This window comes from Rhodamnia argentea, chromosome 11 (genome assembly GCF_020921035.1).
Source record: "Rhodamnia argentea isolate NSW1041297 chromosome 11, ASM2092103v1, whole genome shotgun sequence".
NCBI classification, from domain to species: domain Eukaryota; kingdom Viridiplantae; phylum Streptophyta; class Magnoliopsida; order Myrtales; family Myrtaceae; genus Rhodamnia; species Rhodamnia argentea.
The window spans coordinates 16,636,596-16,653,911 of NC_063160.1; the positions used below are offsets into that span (position 1 = coordinate 16,636,596).

The window sequence follows — 17,316 nt, forward strand, 5'->3', positions numbered from 1 at the left end:
TTCTTGACGATAACAACATATTATCAATGTTCATGATGTTCCGATCTTGTTAAAAAGACAAAAATTGAATGATAATTCGATAACCACATTAGCACTTATCATGCATTCCGATCTTACTAAAAAGGCATAAACAAAAAAGACTAAGAAATGCTTCTCACTCCTTATTGCTACTTAGGTGAATTTTAACCTAACTAGTTCAAAAAAGGTTTTACATGACTTAAAACTACACGAACCATATGTGTCATGTCCTCAATCACGTTCACCGGATATGCAGCATCATTTTATCAATCGATTCTTCACTTGTTGGAATTTATTTGCTAGTATTGAGACAAGTACTTCATGATCCTTGCTCTTCTTGTAGGCTTGACGAAGTTTCCGCAGATCCACCTTCCCACCATGCTCCTCGATTCATTTCTTGGAGCTGCGCAAGCGAGATTGTATGGAAAGGCTTGGCCACCTCTAGTTTTGGAGCTAGAAAAGCTTGCGAAACTTGTTTCATTGTGGGCCGTGACTTTGGATCACTACTTAAGCAAGCAAGTGCCAAAGAAACTACCGGAACGATACTTCTTGCGATGGAATTCTCTCTTGGGACTGGCAAGCGCGGGTCTAACATTTGATGCAACATAATATCTTCTTTGAAAAGCGTCGACAACGGTAAGATGATCTCACCCGAATGCTCGCCCATTATGATTTCTATTGCTACCATTCCAAAGCTGTATACGTCACATTTCTCATTGATGACCTAAGTGTAAGCAAGCTCTGAGAAAAAGAACAAAAAGTTTGTAAATTAGATGAGGCTCGAAACTAAGTTCTCAGTGTTAGCTAGTACTATATAGAATGAAAATTTTGTAAAATGATGAAGCATCAAAGCTGTTGCTTACCACATGGGGGGTAAAGTATTCAATCTAGCTATGTGCCTCTAGTGATAACATTCTAGAGTTGCTCACCTAGTGCTATATATCCACGAGTGCTTGCAATATCTGCGGTGAGGTTAGATGAGAAATTAGGTTCTAGGAGTCTTGCCGTGCCGAAGTCTGATAGGAAAGCTTGCATTCTGTTGTTGAGCAAAATGTTGTTGCTAGATATGTCTCGATGAACAATTGGCTGAGCGCAATCATAATGCAAGTAAGATAAGGCGTGTGCGATACCCCAGACAATATTTAGTCTTTTATACCAGTCAAGTTCCATTGCATCGACGTCATTTCTCAAAGCACAAAATAGACTCCCCCTTTCCATGTACTCATAAACCAAGAACATGCATCGTTTGTGTAAACAGAAACCATGGAGCTTGATTATGCTTCTATGACGCACTTCTGTCAAGTATTTCACTTCATTTCGGAAGCTCTGGTCAAAAGATGGGTCCTCTACTTCAAGACGGTGAAGTTTCTTCAATGCCACAATTTTCCCATTGGGCAATTGAGCTCTATAGACACTACCGTAACCGCCACTACCAATGCAGTATTTGATGTCGAAGTCTTCAGTTGCATTGATTATGTCTTCATATGCAATCCTCCCGTCATAATTCCATATCGACAAGAAGTCTCCATTTTTTTTCTACTGTCTATGATTGCATGCTCTTCGTTCTATGTTGAAATATGAAGCAAGACCCAAGAACTATCATCGGTATAGCCATCGATGGTATCAATACAGTCATAAGCATAGACCTAGACATTCTTCTGGGACCATCAATTTTTTTCAAACCGTCATTGCCGTAGACTGCTATGTAACGAACATAGAGCAGATTATTTGGGATATTTCCTGTGAGATGATTGTACAACAAGTCGAGGTAACTTAGATTTAAAAGCTTTTCAAAATTGGGAACTGAACCGTGAAGAGAATTGTTCCGGAGATTGAGATAGTTTAACATGACCAAACTTTCAAGTGCATGAGGGATTTTTCCAGAGAAGTTGTTGAAGCTCAAATCTAGATCGGTGAGACTCTTGAAGTACCGTATTTCCAATGGAATGGCACAGTCGATTTCATTTCCATCTAAATGTAGAACGGTCAAGCTGGTTAAATGGGCTAGAGATGAAAGGATGGGGCAAGGGAAGTTGTTTGAGCTCAAATACAAATGAGTGAGACTCTTCAAATCTCCTTTATCCACTGGAATGGCACAGTCGAGTCGATTTTCATGTAAATCTAGAACGATCAAGCTTTTTAAATTTGCCAAAGATGGAGGGATTGGGCAAGTGAAGGAGTTTGTGCTCAGTCTCAACTCAATCAAGCTCTTCAAATTACCTATTTCTGACGGGATAGATCCGCTGAATTCGTTCCCTTCCATACTCAAACATGTTAAGTTTGTCAAGTTCCCTATTTTAGGAGGAATAGATCCAATAAAGGAGTTTCCTCCCAGATAGAGGTGCGTCAAGTTAGACAAGAGACCAAGAGTCGGAGGGATAGGGCCATCAAGGGAATTGAAGCTAAGATCTAGGTGGATCTGCTTCTTCAGATTTCCCAAGTCAGGAGGGACAGGACTAGTGATTTGATTATTATGAATGTCAATAACTTCTAGCATGGTGAGGTTTTGGAGACAAAGAGGTAACTCACCGGTTAGGTAATTGTCCGACAAGTCGAGGTGCCTGAGCTTTGGGAGTGCACATATTTGAAGGGGAATGACACCCAAGGGTAAATTATCTGGCAGCCGAAGAGAGGCTAGACTCGGGAGCAGAGAGAAATTCATGCTGCTCAAACTAGGTGCAACATAGGAGCCGTAGTTGGCTCCCGGTGGCATGTTTATTCGGATGACACTTCCACGATCGTCGCATGAAACGCCAAACCAGGTGCAATGCGACACGGAAGCGTCGCTCGTAACGGAGTGAAGCCACCACCCACTGCGACAAAGAGCATCTGACTCTGTTCCGGTGGCAAGGGCAGGGAAGTTGTGGGAGAGAGCTAGCGCAATAACCATCCATGTAGCTGCCGCGGTCATCAGCTTGGGAACATGCAAGCCGACGACGGGATTGCTTACAGGATTCAAATGAATCAGGTGGAATGCGTTCATGATGCTCTATAGAGAGAGGGGAGCTCTTCTTTTGCCAGGGAATTAGAAGACCTGACTTTGCTGTATTATGTATGGGCAATCCAAGAGAAATAACTTTTGGGACATAAAAGGGTAATTGACTAATTTCTTGTATAATCCAAGTATTAGGACCGTTCGACTTCTTTGGGTTTTGTCAATAAAACGAAAAAAAAATTAATAACTTATTTCGGACTAGGTGTCTAGGTCTTCGGAGCCGTGATAGCAAGTCAATTACCCTTAAATCCCATCAGCTGGTAAATTAGCTCTTATATCCCGTGAGCTGCTCCAACTAGATTAATAGAAGTTAAATTTCAAGTTCAATGGGACACCATGCAAAATAAAATCAGCCATGGCTACAGATAAAATGTCGAGCCAGTTGTGGTGAAATCACTTGAATTTCATTGCTTCCGACCATTGCTTACTCGATACAATTGGACGGAATAAAGACACTAACAACCTCGTAATTTTTTTTTGCGTGGTGCTCACTTTGATGTTATAATTTTTTAAGCGATCGGTTTGTTGTCATAATGTTTTAAAAGCATATCACTTAAGTTACATCGATAATTTTCTTGCTGGAAATTCTTGCGCGACATTATTTTTCAGCGAACCACGTTGGATGATTCAATAGTGAATTAATATCACAATGGATTTTCAAGTAAGCAAAATCCCCCACGTAATTTTAGGTGTCCAGTTTTTAAAAGCTGTGGCACTAGTTTCCCGATAAGCAATATATTATACTCATTACAATCTCTAAATTTGTAAGTTTTATGATTCGACTAGAATTTACACCAGCATACTGCCGAGAGAGAGAGAGAGAGAGAGAGAGAGAGAGAGAGAGAAGAATTTAAACCAGCATGCGTGCATGGTTGGAACTTGTACACATCCATCGATAAGTCAAGGTCTTAGGTGGTTTTTGTGTGTTGACTTTTGGATCAGTCCGTGTTCAATGGTTCATGGGAAGTCATGGTCTTCATAACACTCTCATTGGTGATTTCTGGCCCTAAAAATTTTCTAACCCTTTTCGTAAGGCAAACGGTCGTGGACCCAATTTTCCAGCCTTTCCTTCTTTTGACTGACAACCATTCAACTTCGAAAGCAAAAGATCCTTGTAATTCCAATACGCAGTGTGCAATTCCAATACCGGCCTCCCTCAGCTGATTCGGTGAGGACGGCTCTTGCCGGTCCATGCCAGGGCGTCCTTCACTCGGGGCTAGCGAGAGCGACCCTCATCTGAGGCCGACGACGTTTGCCAACCATCAATGAGACCCGGCGATGGCCGGCGGAGGGCAAAAAGAAAAAAGTCAAGAAGGAAAACAAAAGAAAAAAATAAAAATAAAAAAAGTTAAAATTTGTCAATGTCAGTGGGGGTTGTGTCATGTAGGACGGCCGCCGTTCACGTTTAGCGATTTTCGGCTAAAATTGGCCGAATGAACTCAATTAACAAAACGTAAAAATATTTAGGACTCAATTGGTAAAATTTAAAAGTTTAAGACTGAATTGATAAAAGTGCAATAAATTTAAAAAAAAATTGCGAACAACTTTCCTGTGTAATTACCAAAGCATGTGTGCTCATCCCAAACGATAGTCAATGTAGCTGTTAAGGTAGACCATGAAAAATGTTGAGTGCGCCAATTAGGTTTTGTTGGGGCTGCCCAATGAGAATGCGTGGAATGGTTCGACAATTGGTACTTTTCAAGCTGAAAAAGCTTCGGAAACTTGTCAATCATTCGACGACAAGGCTGGCCGGATGCTTTAAAGGGACGAATTCGCATAGTGCGCGACATAAGTTCAATGCTTGACCATATGAAAATAATTTTATGCTTTAAAGGGACGAATTTGCATAGTGCGCGACATAAGAGAGAAGCTGTTTAAGGCTTTCGGTGGTGGAACAAAGTAAGATGGACCTGCCAAAATGGGCTTTTGCCATATGAGCTTTGGAGGATGCGCATGACAATCATTTCATTTCTAAAATCAATTTCTGGCTAGAAATAAATTTTTGTAATTTTAGTTTCTGGATGAGTTTTTGAGCAAAACAACGTGTTTGATAACGACATAAAATTTCTGTTCCTGGAATAGAAATTCGTTTGGCAACAGTTGAAAATTTCTATTTCTAAAATATTATTAACACAAAATCTTGTACAAAAATTTTCTACTTCTTTTTTAATTTTTTGAAAAAAAAAATTAAAAAAAATTGTTATTATTAGAAAATATTATTTACTATTTAAAATTAAAAAAATTCTTATTTATTTTTTACTCTGGTGGCAGCGATGGTTGCAGAAGCCGGCGGTGGAGGGCGGTGGCGGGTAGCCGTGGTCATCGGTGGTTGGCGGTGGTTGCGGCAGCCAATGGAAGGTGGCGGTGGGTGGTGGTTAGTGGCGGTCGGTGGTGTGGTAAGGGGCAACAACGACCGGTGGTGGGCAACGGTGGGCGGCGGGCGGCGGCCGTCGAGGGACACTGGGCGACGGCCACCAATAGGGTGTCAAGGATGTTGGTGGTGGACAACGCTAGGCGGTAGTTGGCAGGGGCATGGTCGGTGGTTGTGGCGACCGACGGTGGGCACGACGGCCAACAATGATGGTGACAACTATGATTGCTGCAGCGGGGGTCGGCGACAGCCTACGGTGGGCTAGGGCAGCCGACGGAGGTTGGCGGGGAGCGACGGATGGCGAGGAGCGACGGATGGCGGTGGTGGGCGGCGACTAACAAAGGAAGGGGGATAGAGAGAGTACAACGAGGACTTGAGAAAAAACAAAGGGCTTTGGCAGGTTATTTCTCATTTATGTTTCTGGAACATCAAAACTACAATTTTTAACTTCTCATTTCTCTTTCAAATCTATTTCTGGAACAAAAATTTGTTCCAAAAATAGAAAAATAGAATTGCATTACCAAATGAATTTCTATTCCAAGCTTATTCTAGAAATAGGTTTGAAATAGAAATAGAGAAATAGAATGGTTATCATGTACGCCTAAAATATGGGCATTGACTCCGACTTTTCATGTTGTCATAAATCAAGAACTTTGTATCACGTTTCATGTGGGTCGAACCCGATAACGATCCTTTAGGGAGAATCATAATTTATGAATAGCATCATGAACTCTCTTTCACTCCAAACGTGCTCGAGATATATAGCAATGCAGAATACTATTAAAGTGTGGTTCATACTTTCCATCAATAAGAAAGCGTGTGGGTGTCAAATTCTAACAGCACATGAGATTTTAAGGCGGAAAAAAAGAGTGATTTTATGATTTTAAGATTTTTTTTTTTTTTTAGGATTTGTGATGATGGGTTTCTTCCTCTTTGTGTTGGAGTTGTCCCACATTAGTTGTGGAAGGGGCTAGTGGTCGGTTTACAAGTATAAAGAAAACTTCATCATTTGAGCTAGCTTTTGGGATAAGAGAGGCCAAAGCCCACCCAACACTAGTATCGGAACTCCTGTCGCCAACAAATCTTGATCCAACAATCATACGGGAGAGATACGAGGTGTTGCGCCTCCGATCCGGGACCCGATGTGTGAGGGAGAGAATGCAGGTTGTCCCATGTTGACTGTAGAATGGGCTGGTAGTCGGTTTATAAGTGTGAGGTAAAGTCTGAAAACCCAACACTTTGTGCGCTTGCGTTCGTCCCCTCCCTCGTAAACCTCACGGTTTACTAATGATAATTCATTTAGAACTTGAACCAGCTTACACTTGGTAGTTGGACAAATTCCAGAAGTCAAGGTCTCTGTCGAGTTGCGCACCCCAAAAGTCAACAAGTCAAAGTCTTCGGACACGTATAGATTGTTGGACCCCTGGACACGGTTCGTCTAGAGCAATCGCGGTCTTTTGTTGTTTTCGTCATGTCAGATCTTTAGCCATCGTAATGGAAACGCGGATCAATTTTCCGTCTTTAATTGACTAGCAAGCTTTTTTTCTTTTCTTTTTTGACTAGCAAGCCTTCAACTAAATATAAATGATCCAGATTAATATGCGGTGAATATCCTTACGTTGCCTATATTTTCGTGGCCACAACAACACATTATCACTCACCATGCACTCTTATCTTACTAACAAGACAGAAAAATAAACGACTGCACAATGAATGCTTCTCACTTCTCATTGCTACTTTGGTAAATTTTGGCCTACATAGCTTAAAGAAAGTTTGACATGACTTAGAATTGCTGAATCCGTATCCTTTGTATCCTCAACCACGTTCACCGATTTGCAGCATCAGTTTGTAATCTTCGGTCTTCACTTGTTGGAAGCTTATTTGCTACTTTTGGGACAAGTACTTCATGGTCCTTGCTCTTCTTGTAGGCTTGACGATGTTTCCGTGGTTCCACCTTCCCACCATATTCCTCGATTCATTTCTTGGAGCTGCGCAAGCGAGATTGAATGGAAGGGCTTGTCCAACGTTAGTTTTGGCGCTAGAAAAGCTTCCGAAACTTGTTTCATCGCGGGTCGCGACTTTGGGTCGCGACTTAAGCAAGCAAGCGCCAGGGAAACTACCAGAATGATACTTCTTGCGATGTAATTCTCTCTTGGGATTGGCAAGCGTGAGTCTAATATTCGATGTAGCATAATATCTTCTCTGAAAAGTGTCGACAGTATTAAGATCATCTCACCTGGATGCTCACCCATTATGATTTCCATTGCTACCGTTCCAAAGCTGTATACATCGCATTTCTCATTGATCACCAAAGTGTAAGCAAGCTCTGAGAAAAAGAAATAAAATGTTCGTAAATAGAGGAGGCTCGAAACTAAGTTCTCAACATTAGCTAGTACACTATCCGATAAATTTGTAAAAATGATGAAGCATCAAAGTTGTTGCTTACCACGTGGGGAGTGAAGTATCTAGCTATGTGCCTCTACTAATAACATTCTAGATTGCTCACCTGGTGCTATATATCCACGAGTGCCTGCGATATCTGCAGTGAGATTAGATGAGAAATTAGGTTCTAGGAGTCTTGCCGTGCCAAAGTCTGATAAGAAAGCCTTCATGTTGTTGTTGAGCAAAATGTTGTTGCTAGATATGTCACGATGAACAATTGGCTGCGTGCAATCGTGGTGCAGGTAAGACAGGGCATGTGCAATATCCCAAACAATATTGAGTCTTTTAGACCAGTCTAATTCCACTGCTTCGACGTCATTTCTCAAAGCACAAAATAGACTCCCCCTTTCCATATACTCATAAACCAAGAACATGCATCGCTTGTGTAAGCAAAAACCATGGAGCTTAATTATGCTTCTGTGTCGTACTTCTGTCAAGTGTTTCACTTCATTTCGGAAGCTCTTGTCAAAAGATGGGTCCTCTGCTTCATGACGGTGAAGTTTCTTCAATGCCACGATCTTCCCATTGGGCAACTGCACTCTATAGACACTACCGTATCCGCCAGTTCCAATGCAATATTTAATGTCAAAGTCTTCCGTTGCATTGATTATGTCTTCATATGCCATTGTCCCATCGTAATTCCATATTGACAAGAAATCGCCATTTTTTGTTGCTATCTCTGATCGCATGCTCTTCGTTCTTCGTCGGAGTATTATCAAAGGCCCAAGAACTAATATAGCCACCAGTGGAATAAGTACCATCATAAGTATAATCCTAGCCATTCTTTCATGACCATCAGCCTTTTCCAAACCTTCATTACCTTTGAAAGCTCCATAACGAACATGGGCCAAATTATTTGGAATTTTTCCCGTGAGACGATTGTACGACAAGTCGACATAATCTAAGTGACCAAGAGTCGAAGGGATCGTGCCATGAAGTGCATTGAAACTGAGGTCTAGGTAGATCAACCTCTTCAGATTTCCCAATTCGGGAGGGATAAGACTATTGAGCAGATTAGTATGAACGTCAATGACTTCTAACATGGCGAGGTTTTGGAGACAAAGAGGTAAATGGCCAATTAGGTGATTGTGGGACAAATTGAGGTGCCTGAGCTTTAGGAGCGCACATATTTGAAGGGGAATGATACCGGTGAGCGCACGTATTCCTTGTGGTATGTCTATTTTGACGACGCTTCCAGAATTGTCACATGAAATGCCGAGCCACGTGCAATGTGTTTTGGAACTGTTGCTCGTGTCATAAGAGGACCACCAGCCACTGCCACGAAGAGCATCTAAATCTGCTTCTATGGTAGCATATTCCAAAAATTCGTTGCCACCGAAATCTCTATAACCAATGTCGAGCAGATTATCTGGAATTCTTCCCGTGAGATTATTGTTTGACAAATCGATGTGACTTAAGAGGGAAAGTTTTTTTAGATTGGGAACTGAACCCTGTAGAGAATTATCCCGAAGATCAAGATAGCTTACCATGACCAAACTCCCAAGTTGAAGAGGGATTTCTCGAGAGAAGTTGTTATTGCTCAAATCTAGATAAGTGAGATTCTTCAAATCTCCAATTTCCGATGGAATGGGGCCTGTGAAGGAGTTTGAACCCAGCGTCAACCAAATTAAGCCCTTCAAATTACCTATTTCTGACGGGATAGATCCGCCATATTGATTCTCATCAATACATAGGTATTTCAAGTTTGTCAAGTTCCCTATTTCCGGAAGTATAGGGCCACGAAGCAAATTGAAACTGAGATCTAGGTACCCTAGCTTCTTCAGATTTCCCAATCTAGAAGGGAAAGGACTAGCGATTTCATTATAATGAATGTCAAGAACTTCTAGCATTGTGAGGTTTTGGAGACAGAGAGGAAACTCACCGTTTAGGTTATTGCCGGACAAGTCGAGGTACCAGAGCGGGAGTTCACATAGTTGACGGGGAACGATACCGGCGAGGCCATTGTCAGGCAGCCGAAGAAAGCCGAGATTCGGGAGCAAAGAGAAATTCATGCTGCTAAAATTCCCTCCGTCCCAGCAACCATTGCAGCTTCCTGCTAACTTGTCTATTGAGGCGACGCTTCCAGAATCATCACAGACAATGCCAGGCCACTCGCAATGCGACACGGACGTGTTGCTCGTAACGGAGTGAGGCCACCACCCACTGCGACGAAGAGCATCCGCCTCTGCTCTGGTGGCGAGGGCAGGGTAGCTGTGGGAGAGAGCTAGCGCAGTAAGGATCCATGTAGCTGCGGTCATCAGCCGGCGAACATGCAAGCCGACGGGATTGCTTACAGGATTCAAATGAGTCATGCGGAACATCTTCTTGCTTTAGAGAGAGAGAGAGAGGATCTCTTCTTTTGCTCTGGAAATGGAAGGTCTGAGTTTGCTGCAATATAGAAGAGCAATCCAACGTTGGGCCCCGTGGTTTTAGTGCGGATCCAATTCACACTTGCAGTATTCCACGAACCGGACGCGGTCCCTCACACGTAATGGACTCCACATCTGATATCAAAACAATTCGGTCATATCTTTCATATTAATCGAATCACTTTTGTTCTAAAACCTCAAATTATTGGCTAAGTGATTAAATGTTTAACTCATATACCATGGATTCCGTCCTAATGTCTCACATTCAAGCCTGCCATCCTGTAGATAGAGCTTTACTAAATTCATCTGAATAGGCAGATTATGTGCATTCATGGCATTTGTTTAAGTCGAACGGCCGTATACTTTGTCTTGTCAATAAAACAAAACAAAAAGAAAAAGGTAATAACTTAGTTTGGACTATGTAGAGTGCTCACTCTAATGCGATAACTTTTTAAGCGATCATTTAATTATCATAATTCTTAAAAGCATATCACTTGAATTACATCCGTAATTTATTTTCTCGAAAATTCCTATGTGATATTACTTTTCGGCGAGCCACGTCGGATGATTTAACATTAACTTAATGCCACAATCGATTCTCACCACCGTTATTTTAGGTGTTCAGATTTTAAAAGTTATGGCACTAATTTTCCGAAAAGCAAAATATCCTACTCGTGCAAACTCCAAATTTGGCAGTTTCATGTGCATTGACTTTTGGCTCCGTACGCGTTCAATGTTTCATGGGGAGTCGTGGTCTTTACGACGCTTTTATTGGTGATGTTTGGCCCTGCAAATTTCTAACCCATCGTAAGGGAAACGGTCATGGACCAATTGTCCAGCCCTTTTTCTTTTTTTGACTGAGCATTCAACTTCCAAACCAAAAGATCCTTTGCAATTCCAAGCTTGCGTAAGTAGAAACCATGGAGCTTATTAGTTATTGTTGACGCCTAAATTTTGACTAATCTATTTTTTGCATAAAAATTAGAACTAATTTTAGTTCTAAATAAAAATCATCTCACATATTTATTTTTAGCGTACATTGCATTGGCATATAATTGGGCAAGCGGAACACTTAATTTAGCATGCGTCTAGACTAGGCACGGGATGAAAAATACACCGAGAAGATTTGAAACTTTAGGGATTGTATTGCAAATACTTAAAATTTGGGACCGCATTGCAAATACTTGGAACTTCGGGACCGGATTGCAAATACCAAAAGAAGATGAAAAAGGGAAGATGAAGAAGGGAAGATGATGAAGGGAAGGTGATGAAGGGAAGATGAAAATGGAAGGTGAAGAAATGAAGATGAAGAAGGGAAGATGAAAATGGAAGGTGAAGAAATGAAGATGAAGAAGGGAAGATGAAAATGGAAGGTGAAGAAATGAAGATGAAGAATGAAGGGTAGAGAAATTTGGCTTTAAAAGGAGGGAGTGAAAGAGAATTGAGAGAGTTTTAGAGTGGAAGAGAATTGAGAGAATTTGTGAGAGAAATTCTTTAGAGAGGAAAAAAGAGAGTTCTTGAGAAAAATCGTAAGAGAAAATTTGAGAGTGAAGAAAAGAGTTTTAGTCGAGCATCATCTTCGCGAGTCCCGGCACGTGCCGCCTCTCGCCATCCAACAACGCCACTGCTTGCCTTTTTCGACGATAGCCACGTTCTTCCAACTCCGAGATCTTGAAGGAAGCCATAACGTGTACGTGAGTAAGATTTTGTGGAATAGAAGGTAACCCTTTCCATCTCGATCTACAAAAATGTAATCGTTTGGTGTGAACATTTGTTTGTTTATTTTAGACATGTCACGTGTCCCAAAATTTAGCATTATTACATGTTAATTTATTTTTGTAAATACTGTGATTGGCTGCGTTTTCTTTCTTTCTAAATCATCCATGGTGTATATCGTACAAAGTTCAATGTTTTACATCCCCATAAAAAAAGAAGAAAAACCAAAAATTGCATCTTTGAATTTCAAGTAAAATCCATCAAAATTGCCAAATCAAATATTTTTCATGAAAATGGTACCGAAAGGGCGTTAGAGTAATCTGGCGTAACCAAATCCCCGAATTCAAAATCTCGGTTCGCGGAAATAAGATAGTTTTCTCCCGCTATTTTATTTAGGTTTCTAATCAACCTACCGAAAATGATTAGTGGCGACTCCAAATTCAAAACACGTTGCATGTTAATTATTTGAACCTTAAGTTGCGATTTGGTATGGACTTGGGGAGAATCCGAGTTAGGTTAGTTAATTAATTAACCTGATAATCCATTAGCCCGAAAATTAACTTGTTTATTTTTTAGGTCGCGACGACTTGGCGACTATTGGGAACCAAAGAGGACTTAGGCGGATAATTTCATGAAAAAGAAATCACTTGATTTGGTAAACTTTGGTTGAATTCTCATTCTTAGGTGTTGAATGTTTTTGGATTGGGAGTTATAAGGGGAGGAGTGATCGGCTAACCCTTTTTGTGCTTGGTGAATTGGAATTGTGATTTAACTTTTGAATCATTGAAGCGGTGTTTGCCTTTAATTGTTGTGCATGATTTATTGTATTTGCACTACTCGACACAACCCGTGACCGGACCGGGTCACACTAATAGTTTTAAGATGGTATTTAGATGGTCCTTTAACTTGGCGGTAAGGCTTGCTAAAGGTTATCCCATCCGGATCCCGAAATTTTTCAAAAATGGCTCAAGGGTCGTTCTTATGCACGTGAGGCTACGATGCATGAGAATTGCCCTTGTCGACCGAACCAAGCCAGTGATTGAACCCGACTAGTCATGACTATTGTACGCGAGGTGCGACTAGTCATGATGCGAGGTCGCGGCATGTCGTTTCGTTCATCATTTCACTTTGCAAAGCCTTTTGGATAGATAGAATAAGATTTAAACTACAATTCATGGCATGTCTTTGTGATTGACATTTTCTTCCTATGAACGGTAATTTATCACGGATCCTCCACATATTACTCGATCGCCGCGAAGAGGATGGCCGACATTAACGCCGCCGTTAGTGAGCCCTGACAGAAACTTGGCTCCTTGACCGGCGCTTTGAAGGGATGATGTCTGAAAGATGGAAGAAATGATGGCCGCCTTCACCGCCAAACTTCAATCATCGCCGCCGCCCGCGCTTCTTTAGTTCCTCCTACGACAACTTCGGTAAAGCTCGCTCCCTATCCAACAATGCCACTAGATGATGTGATCATCACGGGCGTGAGCTCGAGCACGCCGCCCGTAGTCCCAATCCCTCAAGCCGCCCCTGGCCCCGGTTGAATGGTGATGCGGCAGCTGTTGGCCCAAATGGAACAGAGGATCCGAGAGGTTGAGGGAACTACAACATACCCGATTGACTTGTCTGTCTTTTCAAAGGTCACGGTGCAGAAGTTCAAGATGCCCGACTTTGAGAAGTATGATGGAACTTCCAACCGGTTCAACACGTCCGATGTACCAGGCAAGAATGAATAAGCATGTGACCAATGGCCCTTTAATGGTTCGACTTTCGGCAAGTTTAAAAGAAGCTGCCATGAGATGGTATACGACTACGAGATCTACCGGATGGACGTTGGGAGAAGGCAACTAATGTTTTCATCAAACATTTTAGCTTTAACTTGGACGTGCTCACCACTGAGAAGACCTTGAGCGGCTTGAGATGAAGAAGAGAGAAACAATCAAGCGAGTATTGGTGGAGGAACGTGGCATCTCGAAACCATCCCTCACGAAAGGGAACTCATGAAATTGTTTGTTTCCACCCGCCACCGTTATGAGAACTCGAATTTTGGGATCCGCGCTACGTCATTCAGCCATCTCATCGCAATGGTGAAGAAATCGAGAACGGCATGAAGAAAGGTTGGTACAAATATCGCCACGACGACTAAGAGGTTTGCGGTAAGGAAAGTGGAAGACGAGAAATGCTAAATTGCTGTCCTACATGAGTATCTGGATGAACTGGTGGAGGAATTTGAGGATATCTCATTTGAGTATCTCGTCCGGGACTATATCGATTCCGATGCATTGGCTACATTGTCTTTAATGTTACAAGTCGCCAATGGACTTGAGGTTGACCCACGAAGATCGAGGTATTAAAAAGACGGCATATTGTATGGCCGTAATCGATGAACCCGATGGTAAGCCGTGGTACCATGACATCAGACTTATATTCGAAGGGGAGTTCCTCAAAAGTACCGTATTCACCAAAGTACATAAGGAAGATGGCCTCAAGTTCTTATTGAACGGAGAGAATTTGTCAGCGGTCATTGATTCGTCCCGCTAAGATGCATTGATTCAACCGTTCGTCGATGATGGAAGTGCATGAAGGGATTGGTCCACATGAATGGCCACTTATTAGCTAAGAAGATTATGAGATTGGGTTTTATTGGCTACGCTCGAAGAGATTGTATTCAACATGTCGAGTTTACAAATGTCGATTCATGGTGACAAGATTAATGTCCCTCCGAGCGAGTTGCATGTTATCGAACCATGGCCATTTTCTATGTGGGGCATTGATGTTATCGGCCCTATCAATCCCAAAGCATCCAATAGGCATCGATTCATCTTGGTAGCAATTGACTATTTCTCTAAATGGATCAAAGCCGCATCCTATTTGCGGTCACGGCACGAAATATCATGAAATTTATCCGGGATATCATTGCTCGTACGGTTCCGAAGCCATAATCACGACAATGGCTCAAACTTGAACAACAAGCTAATGGACGAATTGTTCAAGGAATTCAAGATCAAGCATCCGAACTCTTCCCCATATGTCCTCGGATGAATGGGAGAGAAGCCGCCAATAAGAACATTAAGAAAATCTTAGCAAAGCGGCTGAAAATTATCGCGATTGGCATGAGAGGTTGCCGTTTGCACTTATGGCGTATCGGACCTCGATCCGGACATCTAGGGGCAACCCGTATTCTCTAGTATATGGAATGGAGGTGTTCTACCAATTGAAATGGAAATTCCTTCCTTACGTATACCTTGTCTCAAGCTAAGTTGTTGAAGCCGAATGGATCCGGGGAGGACGGCCTAATTGAATCGATCGACGAAAAGAGACTTAAGGTTATATGTCATGGCCGGTGTTATCGGGGAGGGTTGCTAATTCATTCAAAAAAGTTCGGCCTCGATATTTTGGATCAATGACTTGGTCTTGGAAAATTATTGCCAATAGTCCCATTAAGCCTTCATCGGAGAAATTAAGTTCGTGGTCGAACGAGTTGGTGATTGTCCATGGAGGAAGATTGCGATTTTCAATTAAACGGCCATTCCTTACATCGAGCCGGCTCATGATGAAGAAGATTGCTACCACACTTTTGAGATAGTACACACCATTCATGCATCTTGGAAAGTCCTTTGCCAATTCCGAAATGTCAACCACTTCTCTTATAATGGCTAAGATAATTGTGGGCAACGGCGAGCTCAAGCTCAGGAGTCGATCGCTCACGGTGAAAACAAAGTGGGAAATCCGTCGCTAGTGTTAGCAAGTAACACTACCCAATTCGAGTATCAATCGAAGATTACTTTGATGATGAGCTCACCACCTTGATCAACCGGTCGGTAAGGACCTCCAGTTGTGATCCGAGCAGTGATTATGGATCCTTAAACAACGATCGTTGGTGTATGATCCAAGACAAAATCGATCGATCATTGGAATGGCCAGAGAGAGGTGGAACCAATCTCGCATGAATATTTCTTTAATTCCATGTATAGTTCTCTGCGTGGGATATTTTTTACTTTCTAGGTCTAGAATTTGCCTAGAGTTAAAGGGCGAATTTTCTCCTCCCTTATCAAATGCGTGAGTTCCTTGTTAAGCTAGGCCGTAGCAAATCAATTTGTGGACGACGCCCGAACGCCCGTAAGAGAGATTCGAATAGCCTTACTTGGAAGAATACGAGTAAAGGCCAAGCGGACTCAAAGATGGGTAACTCCGTATCGTCCCAATTGGCTCTCGGTCATTTCAAACTCTAAATTATGCTTATTTTATTCTCGACGGGGATTGCCAACTGTTTTGAGAACAATATAGCAAAAGCGAACCAAGTGGACGCCAACATCACCGCGCTGGTGGTTGGGGGAATGACAGTGGTTCGAGGCGTCCCGGTTCGATTCGGATTTGACATCAATGTACAAAGATTAATAAAAATATTTTTGCTTGCAGTTCAATGCCAATTGAAGCTCACGGATGGTTACAAACCGGAGAAATAACATCCCGACATACAATCCGATCAAGATGAGTTGATCCTTTCAATTCAAAGTTCACAAGAAATTGTCAAGGGTAAGCGGTATCGTTTCAACTCGTTTAGGACATGAGAACGTACATTGATGCTTTCCTGTTGATTTTTACGGGGTCCGCCTTCCGGATAGGGAAGTATCCATTCTCCCCGAAAAATTAATGAAATAAGAAATTCCTGGGCCTTTGACAATCTCATGTCTCGAACCGATAATGAAGTTTTGCAACTCATTTGCATGAGCGGGCAACTCCCAATCCACGCCCCTAAGAAGTTTCTTATGTGCTTGCGATTCTGTCCACCAAGATAAAAGTTGCTGCATTTTATATGCTCAAAAACACTCATACATTGCATAGTTTGTGCATGATTGTTCCTCATGTTTAATTTACCAACTTTGAATAAGGAACATGAACTACATAAGATACATCGAATGTATGGAATGGGGCAGTCGGGATGATGAAAGGCAATCTTTTCCCAAACACGTCCCATTTTTTCAGAGAGTTGAACGGTGGCTAAGTTCGCAAGGTAAAGGTTTTCTCGCAAAGGTACGATAGCCGAAATGATGAAGCATTCGGTTCTCTATCCCAAACACTACGGGTGATCTATTGATTACCCCTTTTGAGGGTGGTTTCATTTTTTACCCTGTCAAGAACTACCCCACATCGGGGTCCGGGCGAGTTAATTGCGAGAACGAGGTAAATGGTTAGAAATTTTCTTGCTCGGACTAACATTAATCTTCGGGTGTTTCTTTGCATTTATACTAATTTTAATTCAAGTGCCTTAGGATGATGAAGAGCATTCACTTCTCTATCCTATACACTTCATTCTTTGCATAGCCCACTTGAGCCTCGCAAATTCATTTCTTAAACCCCTGTTGGTGATCATTTGCTCATTCCAAAGACGAAGATAGCAT

At 42.0% G+C, this 17,316-nt stretch overlaps 3 protein-coding genes across 3 annotated transcripts; all 3 read right to left on the reverse strand.

Annotated features, from left to right (window-relative positions):
• Window positions 1-933: 933 nt before the first annotated feature.
• Window positions 934-1,554, reverse strand: LOC125312959 (MDIS1-interacting receptor like kinase 2-like; the record flags this gene model as incomplete). Its single annotated transcript, XM_048273051.1, has 1 exon — window positions 934-1,554. A coding segment is annotated over one exon (621 nt), but the record flags the coding sequence as incomplete, so codon positions are not given.
• LOC125312904 (probable leucine-rich repeat receptor-like protein kinase At1g35710) lies at window positions 1,545-2,676 on the reverse strand. Its single transcript, XM_048272874.1, has one exon. The coding sequence runs from the start codon at window positions 2,513-2,515 to the stop codon at window positions 1,562-1,564; it is 954 nt and encodes a 317-aa protein (XP_048128831.1). The 5' UTR covers window positions 2,516-2,676; the 3' UTR covers window positions 1,545-1,561.
• Window positions 2,677-7,123: 4,447 nt separating this feature from the next.
• LOC115727478 (MDIS1-interacting receptor like kinase 2-like) lies at window positions 7,124-10,138 on the reverse strand. The gene is made up of 2 exons (XM_048273052.1): window positions 7,891-10,138; window positions 7,124-7,710 (listed from the first exon to the last, which is right to left on the reverse strand). Exons 1-2 carry the CDS (start codon window positions 10,136-10,138, stop codon window positions 7,289-7,291), a joined length of 2,670 nt encoding a protein of 889 aa, XP_048129009.1. The 3' UTR covers window positions 7,124-7,288.
• Window positions 10,139-17,316: the final 7,178 nt, after the last annotated feature.